Here is a 22,997-nt window from a genome sequence, read left to right on the forward strand (position 1 = left end):
AGAGGACACAGGATTTTTAGTGCAGTTGTACTCTGTATGACACCATAATGGTAGAGACACATGTCCTTACCTATTTGTCAAAACTCACAGGATATACAAGAACAAGAGTGAATCCTGATGTAAACCCCAGACTTTGGGTGACAATGATGTGTCACTGCAGGTTCATCAATTCTAACAAATGTAACTCTCATGGGGATTCTGATAGTGAAGGAGGCCGGGCATATATGGGGGCAGTGAATATATATGCAAAACCTTTGTAGCTTCCCCTCAATTTTGCTATGAACCTAAAACTGCTCTAAAAGTAGTCTATTTAAAAAAAAAATTAACTGTGAAACTTACTCATTGGATGCAGCACATGGCTTTGATTTTGTTAGCTCTTCACCTAATTAAAAAAACCAAAATATGAAAAAATTCATAATCTGAGTAATATTTAAATGTTAAGAGAAACACAGAACTCTTTACTATTAACAATTTAAAAATTGTGGAATTGATAGCAGTTTCTTAAATTATGGAGAAAAGGAAAAATAAGACTTTAACAAGTTTTCTAACATGCTAAGAATATGACCTGAGAATATCAAAATAATAGCTGAATTTCTGCTGTGTCCTCATTTCTTCTAATATCTTTGATAAGAAATTACTTAAATCAATGAAACTATCATAGTCATGAGAATAAAACTGCTGTTCAGACCACAGAAATACTGGCTAGAACTATAAAAGTTAGAACATATATTGAATATGTAAGTATTACTCAAGAACTGATGAATAATGAAAGCATTTTTCAGGTTCTAAGAATATTATTATGATATTGACCAAAAATAGTTATTCTTGAAGGATACTGTATCTTGAAAAAATTTTACAGGAACCTAGAGCAACAGTCTTTATAAGATAGGCTGTTTTGCTCCCTTTTTGCATTGGTAATATGAATCATTTCATTAGCAACTGTACAGAGAGTAAAGAGAATCAGTAATGTGTAAAAGTCAGGTCAGTTCGTAAGCAAATTTCCCTGCACCTTAATGTCTCAGATCACCAACCAACAGCTGGTGAATGAAAACACACCAACATGGGTAAGTGCAGCAAACTATGAGGAATACCACACTGTACAGGATGCCCCTTCATACCACACAGTCCCACTAACCTCAGTTTGGCCCTCTGTCTGGCCCAAAGTACCTACTGCATTGTTCACCTCCATGTTTCTGCAATCTGCCCTTATATAAGTAACTGCATAAAAGCAGCCCACTTTCATCCTTATTTTCCTGGTATCCCTGTATCAAGCTACTTACCATTTCTTTTTTTAAATTAAAATCTTACTTTTCGTTTGGTACTTATTATGCATTTAATAGGTCTTGCCAACAGTGCTAGAATTTTTTTTTTTTAATTTGATTTGAAAGAGAGCGTTGGAGGGGGGGGATAGGCAGAGGAAGAGAGAAAAGCAAGTTTCCCACCATGCAGGGAGCCCAACCTGAGGCTTGATCCCAGGATCCTGAGATCATGACCTGAGCCAAAGGCAGATGCTTAGCCCACTGAGCCACACAGGTGCCCCTAACTGCGCTAGAATTTTTAATAGGATTGGTATTATGATCTTTATTAAGGCTTGTGTTTACAAAATTGCATAACTTTTCAGTAGGCTGACTCAATTTTACTTTTTCCCACCTTTGCTATGTTTAATGCATGACGCTGCAGAGGATGTCAGCATCCACCCAATTTTTTAGTATAATTAAGTTACTATACTAAAAAAAAAAAAAAAAAACATGTAATACAAATTGCAATTGTGGTATGACTTAGAAGTGCGTAAAGCTAAAACTCATCTCATAATGCCTTCTGGCTCATAAGGCAGAGTTATGCCAGTTTAACAGTGTTAAACATTGTTAAAAAGAAGCTACTCTTTGGCTTTGTTGATTTCTGAAAAATGTTGTAGCCAAGTATTAAACTTGAAGGCATGTCTAAATGTTAAGAAATAATATACCTACTTTGTCTTCTGTTTAAAGTTAGTATCCTTCTAGTCTGTTGTTAATAGCTGTGATGAGAACAAACCATTTATTTCTCTAACTACATACATATGTAAGGCTACAATAAGCTTAGCAAACTGCCTGATAATTTTTTATAAGATTTTATTTATTTAACAGAGAAAGAGAGAGAAAGAGAGCGCTCATGTGCACAAGCAGGGAGAGCAGCAGAAGGAGAGGGAGAAGCAGGCTCCCCATTGAGCAGGGAGCCCAACCTGGGGCTCAATCACAGGACCCTGGAATCATGACCTGAGCCAAAGGCAGACGCTTAACCAACTGGGCCACCCAGGTGCCCCTGCCTGATACATTTTCACAGACATAAAATAACCAATTTAAATGTTAAACTTACTAGAAGAATTCCGATTCATCTGCACCTAAAACAGAAATTCAAACACTAAGTGTCATTAAACAAAGAATATGGTAATGAAATACTTGGTAAAAAAAAAAATTTTTTTTATTGTTTAAAAAGTAGGTTCCATGCCCAACACAGTGTTTGAACTCAGGATGCTGAGATCAAGAGTTGCATGCTCTAACAGACTGAGCCAGCCAGGCACCCTTACTTCATAAAATATTAATGGGGACCTAATTGTAAGTTGTTTTTAGTATATCTACTCAAAAATCACATTAAAAAAAACTTTCAGTGTTTTATAGTAAAAGATAATACATGTACCTTTAATATTCAATAAAATATTTAAAAATATCAAAATGTTAGTACCTACAGCAAGATACTATAATCTACTAATTTAAAAAATTTAAAACAAATACTTTAAAAATCAACATTCAAACATCAAAAGGGTTTTTTTTTTTTTTAAAGAAGGGATCATTTTTTTTTTTTTAATTTATTTGACAGAGAGAAATCACAACTAGACAGAGAGGCAGGCAGAGAGAGAGGAAGAAGCAGGCTCCCCGCGAAGCAGAGAGCCCGATGTGGGGCTCGATCCCAGGACCCTGAGATCATGACCCGAGCCAAAGGCAGAGGCTTTAACCCACTGAGCCACCCAGGCGCCCCGGTTTTTTTTTTAAGTTAGTAGGAAAAATATAAAATCTCGTACTTACTGGGCTATGTCTCTAGTTGTACATAGAAAGAAAAAGAAAGACACAGTGTACATTTTAGAATTTAACATATTAGTTTCATAATTTTTCTATTCACTTCTGAATCATACCTAAAATCTATACATCTTAGAACACCTGCAGAACATTGTTAGGGGACACGAGCTAGATAAGCAAACTGGCCAAGAAAATATACTCAAACTATCCTCTTTTCAAACCCATATTAATGATTAAAATTTTCTCATTATTTTCTCAGTACAAAACTAGTATGTTCACCATCTTTTAAAAAATAGGAGAGAGAGAGGAGTACAAAGGACAAAATTTAAAACCATTAATGATCTCACTACCCAGAGCTAGGTGCTTAATGTTTTGGTATATATTCCCCTAGGATCGGGTTTTATTTACATTTTTTTAAAAGATTTTATTTATTTATTTGACAGACAGAGATCAAAGTAGGCAGAGAGAGAGGAGGAGGCAGGCTTGCTACTGAGCAGAAAGTCCGATGCAGGGCTCAATCCCAGGACCCTGGAATCATGACCTGAGCTGAAGGCAGAGACTTTAACCCACTGAGCCACCCAGGCACCCCTATATTTATTTTTTAAATTAGTCAGTGCTCTTAAACAATAAAAATTTTTAGTGGTTTCATAACTTCATTTATATATGTAACAATAATATAATTAATATGATTATATCTATATTATAATAATTATACATAATAATCTGGGCACTAATCTTCGTGTTAAAAATAGCAATGACAGAATAAAACCTCACTTCAGAACTTTTTGGTAGAAAAAAAATTAAATGCTAAAAGTACATGACTGAGAGAAAAACACTTTTTCCCAAATACATGCAGGCTATCTAAAATACATATTAAATAACAATATAAAATGGGGAGAACTTTTATTCTCCATTATCAAGGAGAACAGATCTAATATCAGTTATGATGAACGTGTACAGATAGACTAAATCGTCATTTTAAGACATGCTTTTTCCCCATTGTTTAACACTCCTTAGAGTACGACATCAATGGAAATATTAGTCACCGTGATTATTTTTTTTCCTCCCTCAAAAAGCTGTTAATAATCGCATGTCAGAATTGAGGAATTAACCACAATCACTAAGAATTCTTTTATTTGCCTTTTTTTTATATAAAACATATGGGAGGGGCGCCTGGGTGGCTCAGTGGGTTAAAGCCTCTGCCTTCAGCTTAGGTCATGATCCCAGGGTCCTGGGATCCAGCCCCACATCGGGCTCTCTGCTCAGCAGGGAGCCTGCTTCCCTCTCTCTCTCTGCCTGCCTCTCTGCCTACTTGTGATCTCTGTCTGTCAAATAAATAAAATCGGGGCACCTGGGTGGCTCAGCAGGTTAAAGCCTCTGCCTTCAGCTCAGGTCATGATCCCAGGGTCCTGGGATCGAGCCCCGCATCGGGCTCTCTGCTTAGCTGGGAGCCTGCTTCCTCCTCTCTCTTTCTCTGCCTGCCACTCTGCCTACCTGTAATCTCTATTTGTCAAATAAATAAATCTTTAAAAAAATAAATAAATAAATAAATAAATAAATAAATAAAATCTTTGAAAAAAAAAAAAACATATGGGAAAAAAACTAATGCAGTTACAAAAGCGCAGACATATAATTTAATCTTTAAATCCCTCTTCATGGAATTCCCATTTTCACATAAGGGTCATAAAATATGCATGAAAATCTTTAAAATTAAATGAGGAAAAGATTAATACTGCCAGTTCGAATTTCTGAAACATACAAACTGTTTATAAAATGGCAGAAATAGATTTTCCACATTTTTGTTTCCTTGTAAAACTTTCAAAGGGAAGCGAAACTAAGCCAAACTCAAGTTTATTTGCCTATATAAAAATTAAGAACTATACACCTCAATAAAAAGGAAGAAAAACTGTAAAGTATTTCCTTATCCAACATGCTTAACTATTGCTAAAATTAACCAGATGCAAGTAGATGAGTTAAAAAAAAAAAATAAAGGCTTCTATGTACAAAGTACAAACTTGCTCATTTTCTTACGTACGGATATTGCTGGGGAGAGCGTGATATTTCCTATAGACACTTTCAATTCATCCAAGGAAGCCATTGTGTGATGTGAGTTATTTGGATGCATGGGTTTGATCTGTATCCGATACTTCTTTGGTTCTTCATCCTCGGAATCAGAATCACTGGATGAGTAGAAATGGTTCTCTTTGGCATGTGAATATCAGTTAAAGAATTTAGTTTTTAAACTATCTTAACGCATAACCAGTTTTTCACACATTTATAAAAAGGAATATAAACTTTTAAGAGGTCAGATGGACTTTAAGAGAAATAGAATTACTTTCATTAGTTAAAAACACACCAAATGAAAAATATGGAGTCACATTTTATTATAGTTAAAAACTAAAGTCTTTATTGTGTTATAACTGTCTACTTATAGACACAATCCATAGGAATATCCAGATGATGAAAGGATATCATTCTGATTTGCTTCTGGTTTTATACTATAGCCTTCTTCATCTACATCAGGAATGTTCTATGGGAAAAAGAAGAAAAAGACTTACTGTAACGATGGCTCCAACTACAGAAATATAAAAGATTAGCAAAACAGCTTTACCTTTTACAGCAGCTACATCATTTATCAACAACAGGTTCATAAAATTAGTAACAGTGGGAATGTTCTATCTTTTTGGTTAAGTTAGCTTCAGCTCACATTCTGTACTTCACTTGTCTGAAAGAGAAAAGTACTGCAAAATGAAAGGGCAGAAACACTAAAAGGAAGAGAACAGGTGTTCAGGCAGGAACACCAGCAGTTCTGTAACCAAATCTTCAACCCAATTCTTCAAACTGAAGAAATAAAAGCACAAGACTGTATGTGCCTGGAAATGAGAGATGATGAAATCAGATGACTGACAGGTTAAATAAATGTAAATATTTATAAAAAAAAGAACAACAAAAAAAAACAAAGATGACTAAGAAAATTAAAACTACACTAAAATATGGTCTGTCACTCAGGAGACAGGCAAAAATTCAGAAGCTCAAAAATATACTCTATTGGCAAACCTGTGGGAAAATGTACTCTTATACTTTGCTGATGTAAGTACAAAATAGAATAATCCCTACAGAGAGAAATTTACCATTATCTAACAAAAAAAGATACGTATTTCACTTCCACCCAGAAATTCAATTTCTAGGAATTTACCTTGAAGATACATCCCCAACAATTTACATATACATATGCAACAAGTTTATTCACCAAAGATTATCAATAATCCAAAATTTCTGGAAAGCTCCTAAATGTCCAAGCATATTTGAATAAACTATAGTATATAGAGAAAACAGAGTACTATTCAATTACTGAACTCATGTAATGACTTATAGGAAATACTGCTAACTGAAAAAAGCCTAGAAGTAAGAAAGATGGGAAAACTTAAAAACACAGATATCTGCTTATCTTTATGGGGGGGGGGGAAGCCACTGGAAGGAGAAATCAGAATACAATGAAGTTGTATTGTACCTCCAAGGGATAATGATGAAGTAGAATGGATAAAGGATGCTATGTTAAGAGAATATTCCTATTTTTAGGAAATACACATTTAAGTAGTTAGGCATAAAGGACCATAATGTACAGAACTTACCCTGAAATGGACCAGGAGAAAACTTATACATGCATACATAAACACATGCATGTAAGGAGAATGCAATTGTTACAGCAAATGTAATAAAAAGGGTATACAGCGTTTTTATTGGAAATAACTTTTTTTTTAAGATTTTATTTATTTGAGAGAGAGACAGCCAAGTGGACGACAGGCAGAGGGAGAGGGACAAGCAGACCTCCTCCAGCCCCGCTCAGTGGGGAGGCCAATGTGGGGCTGAGATTATAACCTGAGCTGAAGGCAGATGCTTAACAGACTGAGTCCCAGAAATAACTTCTAACTTACAAAAAAATACAAGAATAAAACAATTCCAAAAAGTTAAAAAAAAAAAGAAGAAAGGATCACCAAGAAATGCCAGGTGATCAGTGGAATTGGAGAGCCAATAGTCTTCTACTGGTAAAGTTTGCTTTTCTTCCTCCATTCACCTGCTAAAGCTCAGCAAAAGGAATATGAAGGATAATCTCACAGGCACAGCACAAAATCAAGGAGAACTAAAACAGAATTTACATGGTTACAGCTTCCAATCTGAATAAAAAATCTACTGTAGCCAGCAGTGAGTTAACAGGCTGGATTAGAAATGAAAATATAATAGTAAAGAGCAGAATCCATATATTAAAAAGATGACAAGTATATAGTTACATCCCTAGAACTGGAGTACTTTGAGTTCTACATATTGCTTGCTTATATGCAAATAATATTTTAAAATACTTTAAAAAATAAACTTTACCAAATGTGAATTCATTAAACATCAGAATTAAGGTTCCTTTTTTTAAATTTTTGATAGAGGTTTTTTTTTTTAAAAAAGATTTTAACTTATTTGTCAGAGAGAGAGCAAGCGCACAAGCAGGCAGAGTGGCAGGCAGAGGCAGAGAAAGAAGCAGGCTCTGGGATCATGACCTGAGATGAAGGCAGCAGCTATAACCAAATGAGCCACCCAGATGCCCCAGAATTAAGGTTTTTATAAAATACTTGATTTTTATTCCCAGTACCCTAGAAACATACCAAATATTTAAGCCCCTAGAAATTCTAAGGATTTGCTGATACTAGTTTTAAATTTGTTTACAGTGTATTATTTAGTACAATGTAATAATTTCAAATAATACTGAGCCATTTTCTATAGGGCTGAATAAGATGCTTATGGATCAACCTCTTCTTGATTGTAACTATAAACTCTGGTCAGAAAAAACTATCTGAAGGTACTACAGAATGAACTAGAGGAACCATTTAGAAAGTCACACAAAATTATATGCTAAAAGACTATAAATAGATCATAATGGAGTTCTTAAAAAGGTTCAAATAACCCACAGGGAAGACAGGAAAAAGAAAACAAAATGAAAAGCAAAACAAAACAAAACCAGAAAACAAAAAATAAAATGACATACTTCGCCCTGATAGGTCAATAATTATGTTAAACAGAAACTGTCCGAATGTAACAAAAGACAGACTGAAAGATGAGATGAAAAACATGACCCAACTAGATGCTATCTATAGCATGTAAGAAACTCACTTCATATATAACAACATAAGTAGGTTGAAAGGAAAATAATTTTAAAAATATACCATGTATTAAAAAAAAATATATATATACCATGTAAACATTTTAAAAAGGTTGGGGAGAGAGAGAATGACTGTCTTTCTGTGAAATAAAACAGACTTCAAAAAGAAAATTACCAGGGTCGAAGAAGGACACTGTATCCATACAAAACCTATATATGATTCTTCAAAGCAGCTTTTTTCTAATAGCCAAAAACTAGAAATAACTAAATGTCTTATAATAGGTGAGTGGTTACAGCAAAATTTAGTGCACCTATATCAAGGAATACTATTCAACAAACAACTATTCATACACACAATAATCCAGAAAAAACTGAAGAATTATGCTGAATGAAAAAAGCCAATCTGAAAAGGTTTTAATAGGATTCCACTTAGGTAACATTCTTGAAATGATATTATAGCAACAGAGAAAAGAGGAGCAGTTGCCAGAAGCTAAGGAGGGTGGTAATGGAACAGAAATGGCTGTAAAAGGGTAATCCACACAGAAGACCCTTGTGATAATGGAAATGTTCTTCTTTGACTGTATTAGTGTCAACATCCCAGTTGTGATACTATACTGTAAGAAGTTATCGGGCAAAAGCAGGTGAAATGTATATTGGATCGCTCTGTACTATCTTTGAAACTTGCTGTAAATTGATTACTTCAAAATAAATCATGATACTCAGTATATTAGGTTTTCAGTGCTACAACTATTCATAGAAAACTGATATTAATAAAAACTTACAAAATACTTATTTACACCTTTGTCCACTAAATCCATGATTTCTATTTAAAGATCCTACACTGCCAGAGCAAAACATAAGGCCAAAGCAGTATGAAGAAAAGAACAGGTAACTTCACCCAATAATCTTAAAAGGCAGATTTGGACAGTGGTGGTAGTGATTTAAAAAAACAGGCTTGAAGAGAGCTCTCTAGTTAGTGGAATATTCATCAATCTCTGTTTACAATTGGGAGACTGGCTAAAACTAAAAGAAAAGAGCAATTCACACTTACTTGGTCAACCTTTAAAATACAGTCCCTCAATAATTTTTCAATTACACAGACTCTTTAAAAAACGAACAGAAATTGAACAATTTCCCTCACAAGGCAGACTATGGATGTTTTTAAAGTAATTATTAAGACTAGCCACAGGGGAACCTGGCAGGCTAAGTCAGTAAAGCATGCAGCTCTTGATTTCAGGGTCATGAGTTCAAGTCCCACATAGGCCTATGTTTAAAAAAAAAAGAAAAAGACGAGCTATAAAAAAAGATCATAAATAGGCCATAAATAAATAATAATAGGCTGTAAATAAAACAAATACTGAAAGCCTTTTCTCCCTGCAGAAAACCACTGTAATTTTGTTCCCCAAAGGTAACCACAATTAAGATTAAATATCTGGTAACACATTCTTTAAAACACACACACACACACACACACACACACAAGGACAAAGATATCTACCCATTTTTTTTTTTTAAGATTTTTTATTTATTTATCTGACAGACAGAGATCACAAGTAGGGAGAGAGGCAGGCAAAAAGAGAGAGAGGAGGAAGCAGGCTCCCTGCCAAGCAGAGAGCCCGATGCGGGGCTCGATCCCAGGACCCTGGGATCATGACCTGAGCGAAAGGCAGAGGCTTTAACCCACTGAGCCACCCAGGCGCCCCCACTTTTTTTTTTTAAAGATTTTTTATTTATTTATTTGACAGACAGAGATCACAAGTAGGCAGAGAGGCAGGCAGAGAGAGGGGAGAAGCAGGCTCCCCGCTAAGCAGAGAGCCCGATGTGGGGCTTGATCCCAAGACCCTGGGATCATGACCTAAGCTGAAGGCAGAGGCTTTAACCCACTGAGCCACCCAGGCGCCCTGAAAAATAGCCCGTTTTTATAATGCCCTTTTTCTACTGGGAAATTGCTCACCTTTGATAATGATTTGTATAAACTCTACAGAGTAAAGTAGCCCCTTATTACATGTCTTGCAAATATACTCTGCCAATTTATCTTCACTGAATCAAATTCTTCAATTTTTTGTAATTTTAGATGTTTTCTTTCTACACAAATTAGCAATAATTTCTTATATGGCATTAGCCTTATGCATCCTCTTTAAAAGTTCTTTTCTAATTCCTTTTCTAATTCTTCTGACTATAAGTTCAAACTTGGTTAATATCGATCATTATAGAATAGTATCAATGAGCTAAGAGGATTACAAATGTTTTAAGGGAGTATATATAAAACAAGAAGTATTAAATTCAATACTGCAATCATCAAATAAATCCTACGCACAAATAATTCCAAAATGAAATGCATGATGAATACTGAAGTAAATGTCAAACACATCTGTTAACTTTCTCATTAATTAGTAAGCCAAGAGTATCAAAACAGACAATTGGTAAATTAAATGTAATTCTAAAACACTCGATAATTTTAACTCTAGAGCTCACTAGGAATAATTCTCTACTTTCACTTTATATTTATTAACAAACCATCATTTTCTTATTTTAAAGAAAATATACTAGGTTTTATTTAAGTTACATAAAACACACTATTTTCACAAAGTATCTTTATCCTGATACACCATTATGCTGTAAAAGATCAGAATTATGTGGGACCAAAAGAAACAGTAATTATATAAGAACAAGCAAAGGAGACAGACAGCTTGACTCTACTACACTTAGCAACATAACCAGTCTAATGAACAATTTGAAAAATGTGTCTGTCTATATATTAGACTATTTTGTAAATCTACTCTCCCACTGTAACTTATTTGGAGCTCCATTTAATGTCTTCCTCAATTATATACAAAGAAATATAAAACAAACTTTCTACAAGCAAAAAGCACAGAAAAATACTGACCATGACTGTTTTATTTTTTTAAACTGGTAATCTATTAAAACTGAAATACTTGAATAGATAAAAATAACATTTTAATGATGAGGAACACATTACTAAGAGCATCACATTTTAAAATAAAGTATACAGATCTGAGATCTGGCATATTTCCCAAGAAAAAGCAATATGGTACAGCACCACTCAAATTTTAAAAGTAAAATGTAGTTTACAAAGGCAGATAGAACTACCTTCTATTTAATAGGAAAGCATCGAGTAATATAAAGCCAAAAATGCACCTGTAAAATAATTTTAATAGTGACTTTACAGTAAGCTGGTTAGTATTTTTCTTGGAAAGACCTGTTAACAACTCAATCCAAATATGCTGGTTATTTCCTAATGAAAATAGTTAATATGGATGGTTTATATCAAAGTAAAATCAACTTACAAGTGAATCTGCATCAGGACATTCCCTATTAAAATAAACAAAATATTAGAAACAATCAACTATTAGAACTATTTATAATTTTAGTATATTGAATGTGTTCACCTTATTTAAAATAACTTTTATTTAAACTTTACAAAGATATTTAGAAAAATCAAATCATGAGGATTAAAATATACCAAATGATTTTAAAGTTCAAAAGAAGGCAATCCAATATCCACAATACATGGCAAATAAAACTTACACAGCTTACAAGTATTTTAAAAACTTGTACTTGAAAAGCACCTCTTTTTCATAAATATACACATGAATCATATAAAGGAAGCTGCCAATCCTACAAGGATTGCTACAGGCTTTTAAATAACACTTTACAATATATTCTTGTTAAAAACTTCAGTTTCATTTGAAGTAATATCCATAGCTAGCATATATATAGAAGCCAAACCATTTTTCTCCAAATATGTTAAATGAGTAGTCAGAATTCTGCTTAAAAAATCTAAGTCTAATATATAAAATATGGTCTAATACAGTACGTTGTTGAAAACTGGTATTTTATCATTTAACTGGTAAATATTAATTTGGATATAAGCTAGAAAAGAAGTGCTTTGAATGTACAATTAAAACATAAAGTAGACCAACTTTATCAACCAAAGACCTAAATCCATAAAGACATTGAGGCCATGAGGAATAAGGTTAGAAGGATTTCTATATACATACTGTTTAACAAATTCACTAACAAAAATTAGAATGAACATTTAAAAGGCATTTGGATTAGTTACATATTCAGTGGCCTGAGACAGTTAATGCATATAGTATCAGAATCCACCACTTTAATAAGAGACTGAAAACACACATATTAGGTATACCTTGAGAGTCCAATGAACAGTAATAAAATGTACTGAATTAATATATAGGATAAACAGGTCATCTCTACCCAAAGACTAAAGCACAAACCAGAAAAAAAATCTACAAATTGAAGAATTTTGTTAAAGAAAGACAGGATGGAACAGACTGAAATAATGAAAAAAGGAAGATGACTACACTACTCTTAATCCAAATGGAAGCACCAAAGAGGGTCAATGTAAGTCTCTTATTATATCTTTATAGCCACTTAAACGTCACTCAAAATTCCAAGTTTTGAAAAAGAGCTTCCTTATTACTGGTACCTTCCTATGCATACTCTAAGGATATGTTCCAGAAAAGGCACCATAGGAAAAAATTCAATCCCTCCACAGAATCAAATAATTTAAGATATTGGAGCACTTCAAAAAGATACACTTTAAATATAAAAGTGTCAAAGTTTCAAATGGTTTATTCTCTGGCTTTCGGCCAGAGCTCACCAGTCTTTGTGTCAAAGCACTCATCTGTTTGCTTTCACAGTGGGCTGCAATGAGACCTGCAGTTGAAGCCCCAGGAAGAGCAAGCCCTGAGAAAACTCTGAGCAGGAACCCCTCTTCCAAAACTGCTGGCCATTTCAAAGCCATCAGGCTACTGGAAGAAGCATGCCAAGATCCTCCGGCATTTCAAACAAAGCCGTTTCTAACATTTTTCCTGCCTCCAAGTGTTGACAGAAAGCAATCATGGTGCAGTTGTTTAAGCACTGGTTTTTGGCTCTGGTCTTCTCAGTGTTTGTAAAAACCATTCCAATATCTGAGTGGCCTAATCACGGTACTGGGAAATTACTGATCATGAAAAACTATTTTAAAAACCCAGAACGTGCAAAAATATTCCACGCTGCCTAAATGGACAGCTGTGAAAACCATACATTATAAAAATATTTGAATTTAAGGCCTTTATTTTTTATAATACACCCACAGATGAACTGGCTACATTTATAATTACACTTACAAATCAACTGTTTAGATTTCCATAAGTATTTCCAATGTTATAAAAATAGATTAGATTCCATCTCCTTAACAAAATACCCCCCTTCATAAATGCTGAAAAGACATTAGTAGATGAGATGGTAACTACAAATAAAAATTACTCTGCAATCGGTCTTAATTTGTTAACCAAGTAAAACTTGGGAGAAAGGAAGAAACAGACTGAGACACACTGAGAAACTCAAAAAGAATCTAACTAGACAGAAGGAAAGAACACCCAAATCATAAATTGTTCTCTTATACTGAAAATATGAGTGCCTATGACAGCTCTGCTAATTATGCTGGAGAAGTAGGGATTTTAAACAAATTTTCAGCCAGTGTCACACGGTCAACAAATCATTTAAGATTTGATTAGCATCTTGTCAATATATATAAGGTTGAGTAAATATAGAAAGAAAGATTCCAGTTTGTCTCTTGCAAATCATAGTTCTTAGAGATTCTCAACCCCAGGTGCATGTTAGGAATCACAGATTGCTTAAAACCAAACCAAACAAAAATTATGCTTGGCCTCGTGCCTAAAAATCTGGTTTAATTGGTCTGAGGTGGGGCCTGGCATAAATACATGCATTTTAATTTTCCACGTAGTTCTAATTCATAGCCAAGGCAGAAAACTTCACTTACCCAATACTAGTTGAATTTATTGTATGCAAATTATATATTCTGTGTATATTAATTTAAAAAATTCATAAATCATATTTATAGTCCATCCCCCATCTAAAATTGATGACCTAGTATAAATGTTTAAAACATGTTAGTGCCTTTGCTCTCCCCTATTTTCTATTTATGCGTACACATATGCCTATATGTTTAGAGTTGTCTAGAAAGGATTTTCATTAAATTGTTAACCATGGATTTTTTTCTTTGGCATTAAGAAACAGAAGAATTTTTAGTTTCCTCTATACTTCTGTTTTTTAAATACACATGTATGTTTTATAAAAAGGGTACCTTTAAAGTTTCAATTTCAAGACACTAGAGCTTTCATCTTAAAATTTTAAAATAAGAGAAGTTAATACTTTTATCTAAAGCCAGAGGAGGTAGTAAATTTATTTAGAAAACTGTATTTTTTAAACCTTAGACATGCATACCTTGAGTTATTTCTGATGGAATTTTTTCTTCTCAAATTCAGAACAAGTCTTACTCTTAATAACAGAGGATTTTGACAATATGTAATATACTTACACAGACTCTGCATCCTTTTCCTTTTTAATTATCCCTGGTAAACCAAAAGTCTTTCTTTTCCTTGGTTTTACACCTTAAAATAAATATATATTGTTACAGAAACATAATTGTTGCTGATAAATATATTAAATTTATGAATACATCTTATATCTTGACACATGATTTGCTTCTGTCAATAACTAAATTTGGATGAAGAAATAAAAGTATCAACTGCTTAACACTAACATTTAAATCAGAGTCACAATCTGTTTAGTCTTTTCTTAATTTAATATGGCCTGCTATGCACCAAAAGGTTATAAAACATTCACTTGATCAACAAAATTCTCTTTTCCTCTAAATCTCCCCTAAGTTACCTCAGACAAAATAAGCATTTGGAGATATCTTAAAACTTCAAAGAAAGTATATTATTTACTATGAAGACCAAGTCATGTTTCCTGTGTGGAAGGTCACAAAATATAAATGTGTTGTTTAAAAAAAAAATGACACAACAGATCCATTAACAGTAAACACAGAAAACATATGGCATTCTTTTGCCCATATATTATCTCTAATATAAACACTGCTGTAAGTTGATTCTACTGTAATGAGAAACAAAGATCATCTTTGTCTTGCCTAATACAGTTCTTCCTTCTTGCATGACAAATTTATTTTTTAGAGATCAGTTGTGCTACTGATTATTGATGGAATTCAGCATTTAAAGCTTAGCTGTTTACTCTGACAGGCAGAGCATACCTAAGATAACTCCTTACCGCATAGACGAGGAAACTCAAGGGTAGTTTTTTGTTTTTTTTTAACTCAATGTTGTACAGCTACTAAATACTTAGCAAGGATTATAATTCAGATGTTTTAGAACATCTAAAATTTCATGCAAAATTAATTCCCTAAATCATACATTTGTATAGTATGTTACAATATTTTAAAAATCAAATACATTTTTATTCTGAGTATTATTTAATATCTACACTTTTTTTTTAAGTTTAGTTACTTATTTGAGAGACAGAGTACAAGCCAGGGGAGGGAAAAGAAGGGAATCTCAGGCTGAGCACAGAGCCTGAAGCAGTGTTTCATCTCACAACCCTCAGATCATGATCTGAGGTGCCACCCAGGTGCCCCAACTATTCACATTTTACAACCAAAAAAGCTGAAGTACAGAGAACTTAAATAACTGTTTAGAGGAACTGTAAGTTAGGAACTGTAAGAAGTCTAGACACCAGGGCGTGTGGGTAGCTCAGTTGGTTAAGTGTCCCACTCTTTAATTTCAGCTCAGATCATGATCTTAGGGTCATGAGATCTGGCCCAGCATTGGGCTCCACACAGGCTGTGCAGCCTGCTTAAGATTCTCTCTCTCGGGGTGCCTGGGTGGCTCAGTGGATTAAAGTCTCTGCCTTTGGCTCGGGTCATGATCCCAGGGTCCTGGGATCGAGCCCCACATCGGGCTCTCTCCTCAGAGGGGAGCCTGCTTCCTCCTCTCTCTCTTCTGGCCTCTTTGCCTACTTGTGATGTCTGTCAAATAAATAAAATCTTGAAAAAAAAAAAAAGTTTCTCTCTCTCCTGGAAACAGTGTATCATTCTAAGTGAATTCGGTCAGTCAGAGAAAGATGAATACCGTATGATTTCACTCTTATGTGGAATTTAAGAAACAAAACAGATGAACATAGGGGAAAGGAAGGAAAAATAAAATAAGATAAAGACAGAGAGGGAGGCAAACCATAAGAGACTCTTTTTTTTTTTTAAGATTTTATTTATTTGAGAGAATGAGAGAGAAAGAGAGCATAAGCAGGGGGAAAGGGGGGAGAGGGAGAAGCAGACTCCCCACTGAGCAGGGAGCCCCAAGTGGGGTTCAATCCCAGGACCCCAGGATCATGACCTGAGCTTAAGGCAGATGCTTAACTGACTAAGCCACCCTGGCGCTGGAGGGGTTGCTGGAGGGGAGGCAGTGGGGGATAGGGTAACTGGGAGGTAGACATTAAGGAAGGCACTTGATGTAATACGCACTAGGTGTTACATGCAACTGATGAATCACTAAATTCTACTCCTGAAACTAATATTACACTATATGAGAACTTGAACTTAAATAAAATCTTGAGAGAAAAAAAAAATTCTCTCTCTCTCTCTTTCTCCCCTTCTAACCCTCCCTGCCTCGGCCCCTCTCTTAAAGAAAACAAAGTCTAGGGACCAGAGCCTCTTGACTTCTCCAATGAGAACCTTATACACAACAGCAAACCTTTTCTCCAAATTCTTACATAAATGTTGGAAGGAAAAAAAAATAGAAGATTGTTTTCAAATTACTTCCAGTAGCTCACAAAGTGAGATACATAAAATTTGACAAAAATAGCAGGCATCTCTTAGGTTTCATACTATGAAAATCATTTTATTTAAACAGGAAGGCTACCTGGCTGGCTCAGAGGAGCATGGGACTCTTGATCTTGGGGTTGTAAACTCAAGCCCTACATTGTGTGTATAAGATCTTTAAACAAACAAAGCAAGCAAACAAACAGGATGGGTTATGAACCCCTTCTCCAAGTCACATCTTCACTCATTTTAACTTTTTTTTTTTTAAAGATTTTATTTATCTATTTGACAGAGAGAGAGAGATCACAAGGTGGCAGAGGCAGAAGAAAGAGGAGGAAGGAGGCTCCCCGCTAAGCAGAGAGCCTGATGAGGGGCTTGATCCCAGGACCCTGAGATCATGACCCGAGCCAAAGGCAGAGGCTTTAACCCACTGAGCCACCAAGGTGCCCCATCACTCATTTTAAATAATAGTAATAATAACATTAATATATAACCTCATTAATTACTGAAATGTTTCTCACTTTAGAGTAAGTCTTCCACGCTAATGTGCAGTAACCATTTTCATATTTATGGCATGAAAATGTTTAAAATGGATGTCAATAAAGAAAACAATCTCAATGTATATTTGAAAATAAATACATGTTATATTTCATCTTTTAAGATATATATGCTAACACACTCACTCTTCCTTTGGGCAAACCTACTGCTTACTAAGTGAAGAACAGTATCTATAGGTCTTCAAACCACATTCAGATTTTCTGTATCACACCACCGACAGGCTAACACCAATGGATAATAGCCACTCTTTATTTATTCAATAACAGAAGATATTAGCTAATTAACACTATTAAAAGTAGCCAACTTACCTTCAACTGCACTAGCAGGGTCACATTCTTCAAATTCAAAAAGGCCTACACAAACAAAAAACAGATGAACAGATGAACAACTATAAGTTAAAAAAAAAAAAAAGCAATATCTGATAGAAAACAATCAGATCAGATCCCATCACAACTTTTTTTTTTTTTTTTAAAGCCAGCACGGCAATTCTTTTTTTTTTTTAATTTATTTGACAGAGATCACAAGCAGGCAGAGAGGCAGGCAGAGAGAGAGAGAGAGGAGGAAGCAGGCTCCCTGCTAAGCAGAGAGCCCGATGTGGGGCTTGATCCCAGGACCCCGGGATCATAACCTGAGCTGAAGGCAGAGGCTTTAACCCACTGAGCCACCCAGGTGCCCCCCATCACAGCTTTTTAACTGACCTGACATGTGCTCTAGTGTTACCTGATAGTGTTAATTAAAATATAAATAATTTTAAAATTCAAATAATCCTAACAGTGACAAAGAATGGAGACGAGCCTATTATTAGGACCACAATTTACTGAAAACCTTTTATATAAGATACCATGGAACTGAAGACACAAACATAATCTGTAGTTCCTGCTTTCAAGGAGCTTGCAGGATACTTGAGAGAAAACAAGGCAGTTGCTGAATCCTTGGTTGTATTCACAGGAAGAACAGGGGACCAACATAGTAAATACTACTAGAATCTAAGCTTGGGAATTTGTCTGTCTAGTAGACTACTGTGAACTGGCAAATATAGGTCTTTAACAAATATCTCCTGAACAAATAAATGCACCAATTACATAGCAGCTAAATGGTGAGGCTCTAACTGTAAAGTCCATCAAGGAATGTGCACTTGTAGTCTGCAGGTAATGGGAAGAGTTTTCATGTGAGGTGATACACACATGACCCTACAAAGTGGCTTATAAGAAAATTAATTTAGCAGTGGTATGAGGGATAGACTACAGAGGGGAAGAAGATGATAAAATAGAAATCAGCTAAAAAAAACAAAATAGCCCTAAAATAACAGATCTGCTAAGATCAGCCTTAAGTCCCATGGGATGGCATATTTCATATACATGGAATACTAAATTATTTAGGTAGTAAGAAAGTTGGCAAAAAGCATGAATCACTATTCTACTGAAACACACCAAAGCTAAGTATCAGACTAAAAAATTATCTTCTGTTAAACTGTTAAACTATCATTCTGTTAAACTGTCTGTTTTTTTAATACTTAAATTTATGCAACTCCAGTATTTTGCTGAAATAACTTATTAACAGTAATAGATTAAATATATTTCAAAAAATTTAAAAGCAGAGCTTGAAGAGTGGAAAATGTAAGATTTCGTTATTGGTTCTTCTGAGATGTTAAGCTTAACTGTACCTATATTTAAGTTTATAATCAGAGTTCTCAATGATGATTCCATTGCAAAAGAAAGCCACTGATTAACAAGAAAAAATTCTCTACAAGTAGAACACCTAAAAATACTGGCTAAAATGTCCTCCTTCTTGACCAAATCTAAGATCTACTTCTTCAGTTCTGGTTTCTACTCAAAAAGAATACATTAACATTTAGTAAGCAAAATAACTTTATTAAAAAAAACTCATAAAAGAGAGTTGATAAACAAGGTCCAAATCAATTAATTAGCAATACCTTTCTTACTACAGTATTCTTATGATATATATCATGTGACTAAAAAAAGAAACAATATATTCACTACTGTCATCCAAAAAACCTTGGAACTAGAACATGGCCTAATTAAAAATTTAAAGACTTCAAGTCCACTCTGCAAATCTGGAAGCTAAGATTCATTAAACGAGCTTGTTGTTAACTTAAGCCATTAGAGGCTTAAGTTAACAGTTTACAAAGAGATGAAACTGAAAGATCAATAAAGGCAAAGAACTATAGTATGTCCATCTGATAATTAGCAACTAGGTGATGTAAAAATTATAAAGAATAAAAAATCTCTTCCTAAATTACCAACAGTTTGTTATTTATTATTAGTTTTATCACTTGCTAATAAACCTTAAGAGACTATGACCACCTATCAAATAATCTGGGAGCTCCTATAACTATACATCGCATAGTCTCTGACCAGTAATTATTTACAGAATCTTGAATACTCAAGCCATGGGCTTATTCTAGAGAGGAAAAACAAAACAAAACACTAATGCCAAACAAACTGCATTATTTACAAATATTTTAAAACAGAACATCTAGAAAGACTTTTATAACATTTTAGCAAATATGATACACATTCTTTTAAGATTTTTGGATGTTTTCATATATATGAAAATAGCAAAGGCATCCCTTAACTCTACCAAAATTTCCTCCAACAGAATTCTCCATTTTTTTCCTCACAAAACCTTTTGCCTATACCAGATACATGTCGATTGCTTTTCCTTTATCTTTTCTAAACATCCTCTTCAAATCCATTTGGAATAGGGAAATGCCCAATAAAAATAAACTATTCAAAATCACAAACATTTGTGAAATATAAGATGCCACATCCTTTCAAATTGTAAAATACATATAAAAGTTTAAAAATGAGTACCTTCAGCACATAAGTTTGTCTATTAAAGACAGAAATATGAAGGTTTCTGGTATAATATAACGAAAAATACCTTAAAAAAAATTAACTCATGCATGAAAAAGATTTTATCAAATGGCATATGCTCCACATGCCACTTCACATGGCAAAGCTTTGCGTGCCTGGCTCCATGCCAGCTGAAAGCTCAGCTGGATAGCAATGCACATTCTGACCCCCCTTGCAGCATGTCACTTCTGAAATGTTTCACAAGTAGAAAGTTTATTCAGCATCTCCCTCAAATGCAGTCCACTGCCCATCAATCTGCTATGTAATCATAAGACAAGTTACTTTTTTTGACAGTCCCAAAGCCAGAGTGAGACCCAGAAAGAATAGTTTGCTACAACTGGAATCTCAACTGTTTTAGGCTCAATTAATTCTGTTGTCAAAATAAATAACTGCTCTTAGTGCTTTCATTTTATGCTGGGCCACAAGGGCAATTTAATTTGTATAAAAGCAAGTAAGACCACATTGGCTCTGTCTCCTGATGCTCTTTTACACATTATATAAAAATGCCATCATGAGTTCAATTAAAGGCAGACCTCCACGAGGTCAACAATAAAGTAAAACAATTCTTAACAGAGGATTTTTCTTTAATCGTCAGGTAGGAATAAATTATTGCTACAAAGAAAAAAAAGAGAAAGTCAACAACCTAAAGAATTCAGCTAATTCTAACATGGATCAAAACTTTTAAGAAATGTTACAGTAGGAAAGACAATTTAATAGCAATCTTTAATCAACAGAAACATTTTGTGGATGAGGAACTGTATTTTAAAAAGTAAAATGCTGGGGCGCCTGGGTGGCTCAGTGGGTTAAAGCCTCTGCCTTCGGCTCAGGTCATGATCCCGGGATCCTGGGATCAAGCCTGGCATGAGGCTCTCTGCTCAGCAGGGAGCCTGCTTCCCCCCCTCTCTCTGCCTGCCTCTCTGCCTACTTGTGATCTCTGTCTGTCAAATAAATAAATAAAATCTTAAAAAAAAAAAGTAAAATACTTATTAGTTCCCACTGTTTTGAAACTAATTCTAAATCTCAGGCTACCAACATGGCAAATCTGCAATTCTGTCTAATTAATAACTGGCCTGAAAACTGAAATAGTAAGTCTGGGCTACACAAATCAACCATATCTCTGCATATGCCCACCTCAAACCACAGAACACCTGGTTCTACTAGAAGCCAAAATAAAATATATGAACATGCCCAGATCCCAAGTCTAAAAGTAAGAATGATGATAATAGGGGGTGAGGAGGGAACTATGACACTGGAGAGTGGGAGGGAGGTAGGGAGCAGTTAGTCATAACAATGGAAGTCAATGACTAAATGTTCAAGCTCACTCCTGAGCCTATAAAATGCAACACAGCCACATTCCTAGATACCTGGTATGGTGAACTCAGGCAAGCTAACATGAAAAACAACATCAAACTCTAGCTTCTGGTGATGTATAAAGGGCATGGACACTCAAGTTCTCATTTTGCCACCTGCCTGCTATTTACCTTAAAACTAGTTACTTTACTTGAACCTAGATTGTGTCTTTTTTTTTTTTTTTTTTTTAAAGAGAGAAAGAGATTGAGAGCATGAGCTAAGGGAGAGTGAGGGAGAGGGAGAGAATCCCAAGCAGACTGCCCACTAAGCACAGAGCTCAACACAGGGCTGGATCCCATGACCCCAAGATTCATGACCCCAACCGAAATCAACAACAGTGGGATGCTTAAGCGACTGAGCCACTCAGGTACTCCTAGGTCATACCATTTTTATAAATGCAATGCCAGAAAATAACCTTTTGCCATATGTGATTTCCCTTTCTCTACAAGCACCTATACACACAGAGAGAGTTTTTTTCCCCCTTTTTTAGCTTGTTAAATCATTTGAAGGTTAAGTTGCAACATCGATGCTACTTCACTTCAGGAAGTATTTTAATAAAGGGCCTGTAGAAAGAATTCTCTTAATCCAGTGGTTCCAAATCCCAACACCTACCTGAATCTCCTAGTGCAATGCTCCCTGCGTAAGAATCATCTGGAGAGCTCATTAAACCACAAATTGCTGCCCCCAACCTCCCCAGTGTCCTATTCAGAAAGTCTAGGTTGGTGTTCAGAATGTACATTTTTAACAAACTCCCCGGTGACTGCAGATGGTCCTGGGATCACACTTTGAGAACTACAGTCCAAGGGAGCCCTTGGGTCCAATGCCAGATATTCACTAATTCTAGACAGTGCTTCTCCAATTTTACTCTACATATAAGCTGCTTGGGCATATTACTAAAATGCAGATTCTTTAAATAAATAAAATGCAGATCCTCTTTCAGTAGGCCTGGGTAGGTTTTGAGACTCTACACTTATAACAAGCACCCAGTGATAAAATGCAGTGGATTCTGAACAATGGCAGCACATTAGACTCAGACGAGGCATATTAAAATACAGTGTTATCAAGGATCTACCCTAGACCACTGAAATCAGAATTTCTGGGGCAGTGAACTGTCTGTGCGTTTTTAAAAAAAGAGATGGGGGAGAAGCCAAGAGGGAGAGAGAGAGAGAGAAAGCGAAGGAAGGAAGGAGAAAGAAAAAAAAATTTCCATTAGTGATTCTTATATGTTCCCAAGGCTCAAAAATCAATGATGACGCAAACTTAGGAACCATGGTCTTAAATGAAAAATACAGGTTTTTCACTAGGAAATTGCAGTCATCATAAAACTTCATAAACTTTCAAAATTTCACCTAGTTCTC

At 34.9% G+C, this 22,997-nt stretch overlaps 1 protein-coding gene across 2 annotated transcripts in view; it reads right to left on the bottom strand.

Moving 5' to 3' along the window:
* FCHO2 (FCH and mu domain containing endocytic adaptor 2) overlaps nt 1-22,997 on the bottom strand; it is a 119,958-nt gene that overhangs the window by 39,677 nt on the left and 57,284 nt on the right. Inside the window, exons 9-16 of one of the 2 annotated variants that reach the window (XM_045999184.1) lie at nt 17,722-17,766; nt 14,564-14,636; nt 11,505-11,529; nt 5,523-5,580; nt 5,086-5,261; nt 3,060-3,071; nt 2,353-2,377; nt 340-382 (exon numbers count right to left, since the gene is read on the bottom strand). In XM_045999184.1, the coding sequence (XP_045855140.1) occupies nt 340-382; nt 2,353-2,377; nt 3,060-3,071; nt 5,086-5,261; nt 5,523-5,580; nt 11,505-11,529; nt 14,564-14,636; nt 17,722-17,766 (457 nt within the window). The remainder of the gene's footprint in view (nt 1-339; nt 383-2,352; nt 2,378-3,059; nt 3,072-5,085; nt 5,262-5,522; nt 5,581-11,504; nt 11,530-14,563; nt 14,637-17,721; nt 17,767-22,997) is intronic. The other variant, XM_045999185.1, reaches the window with a different exon arrangement.

This window comes from Meles meles, chromosome 3 (assembly GCF_922984935.1).
Source record: "Meles meles chromosome 3, mMelMel3.1 paternal haplotype, whole genome shotgun sequence".
Taxonomy (NCBI): Eukaryota; Metazoa; Chordata; class Mammalia; order Carnivora; family Mustelidae; genus Meles; species Meles meles.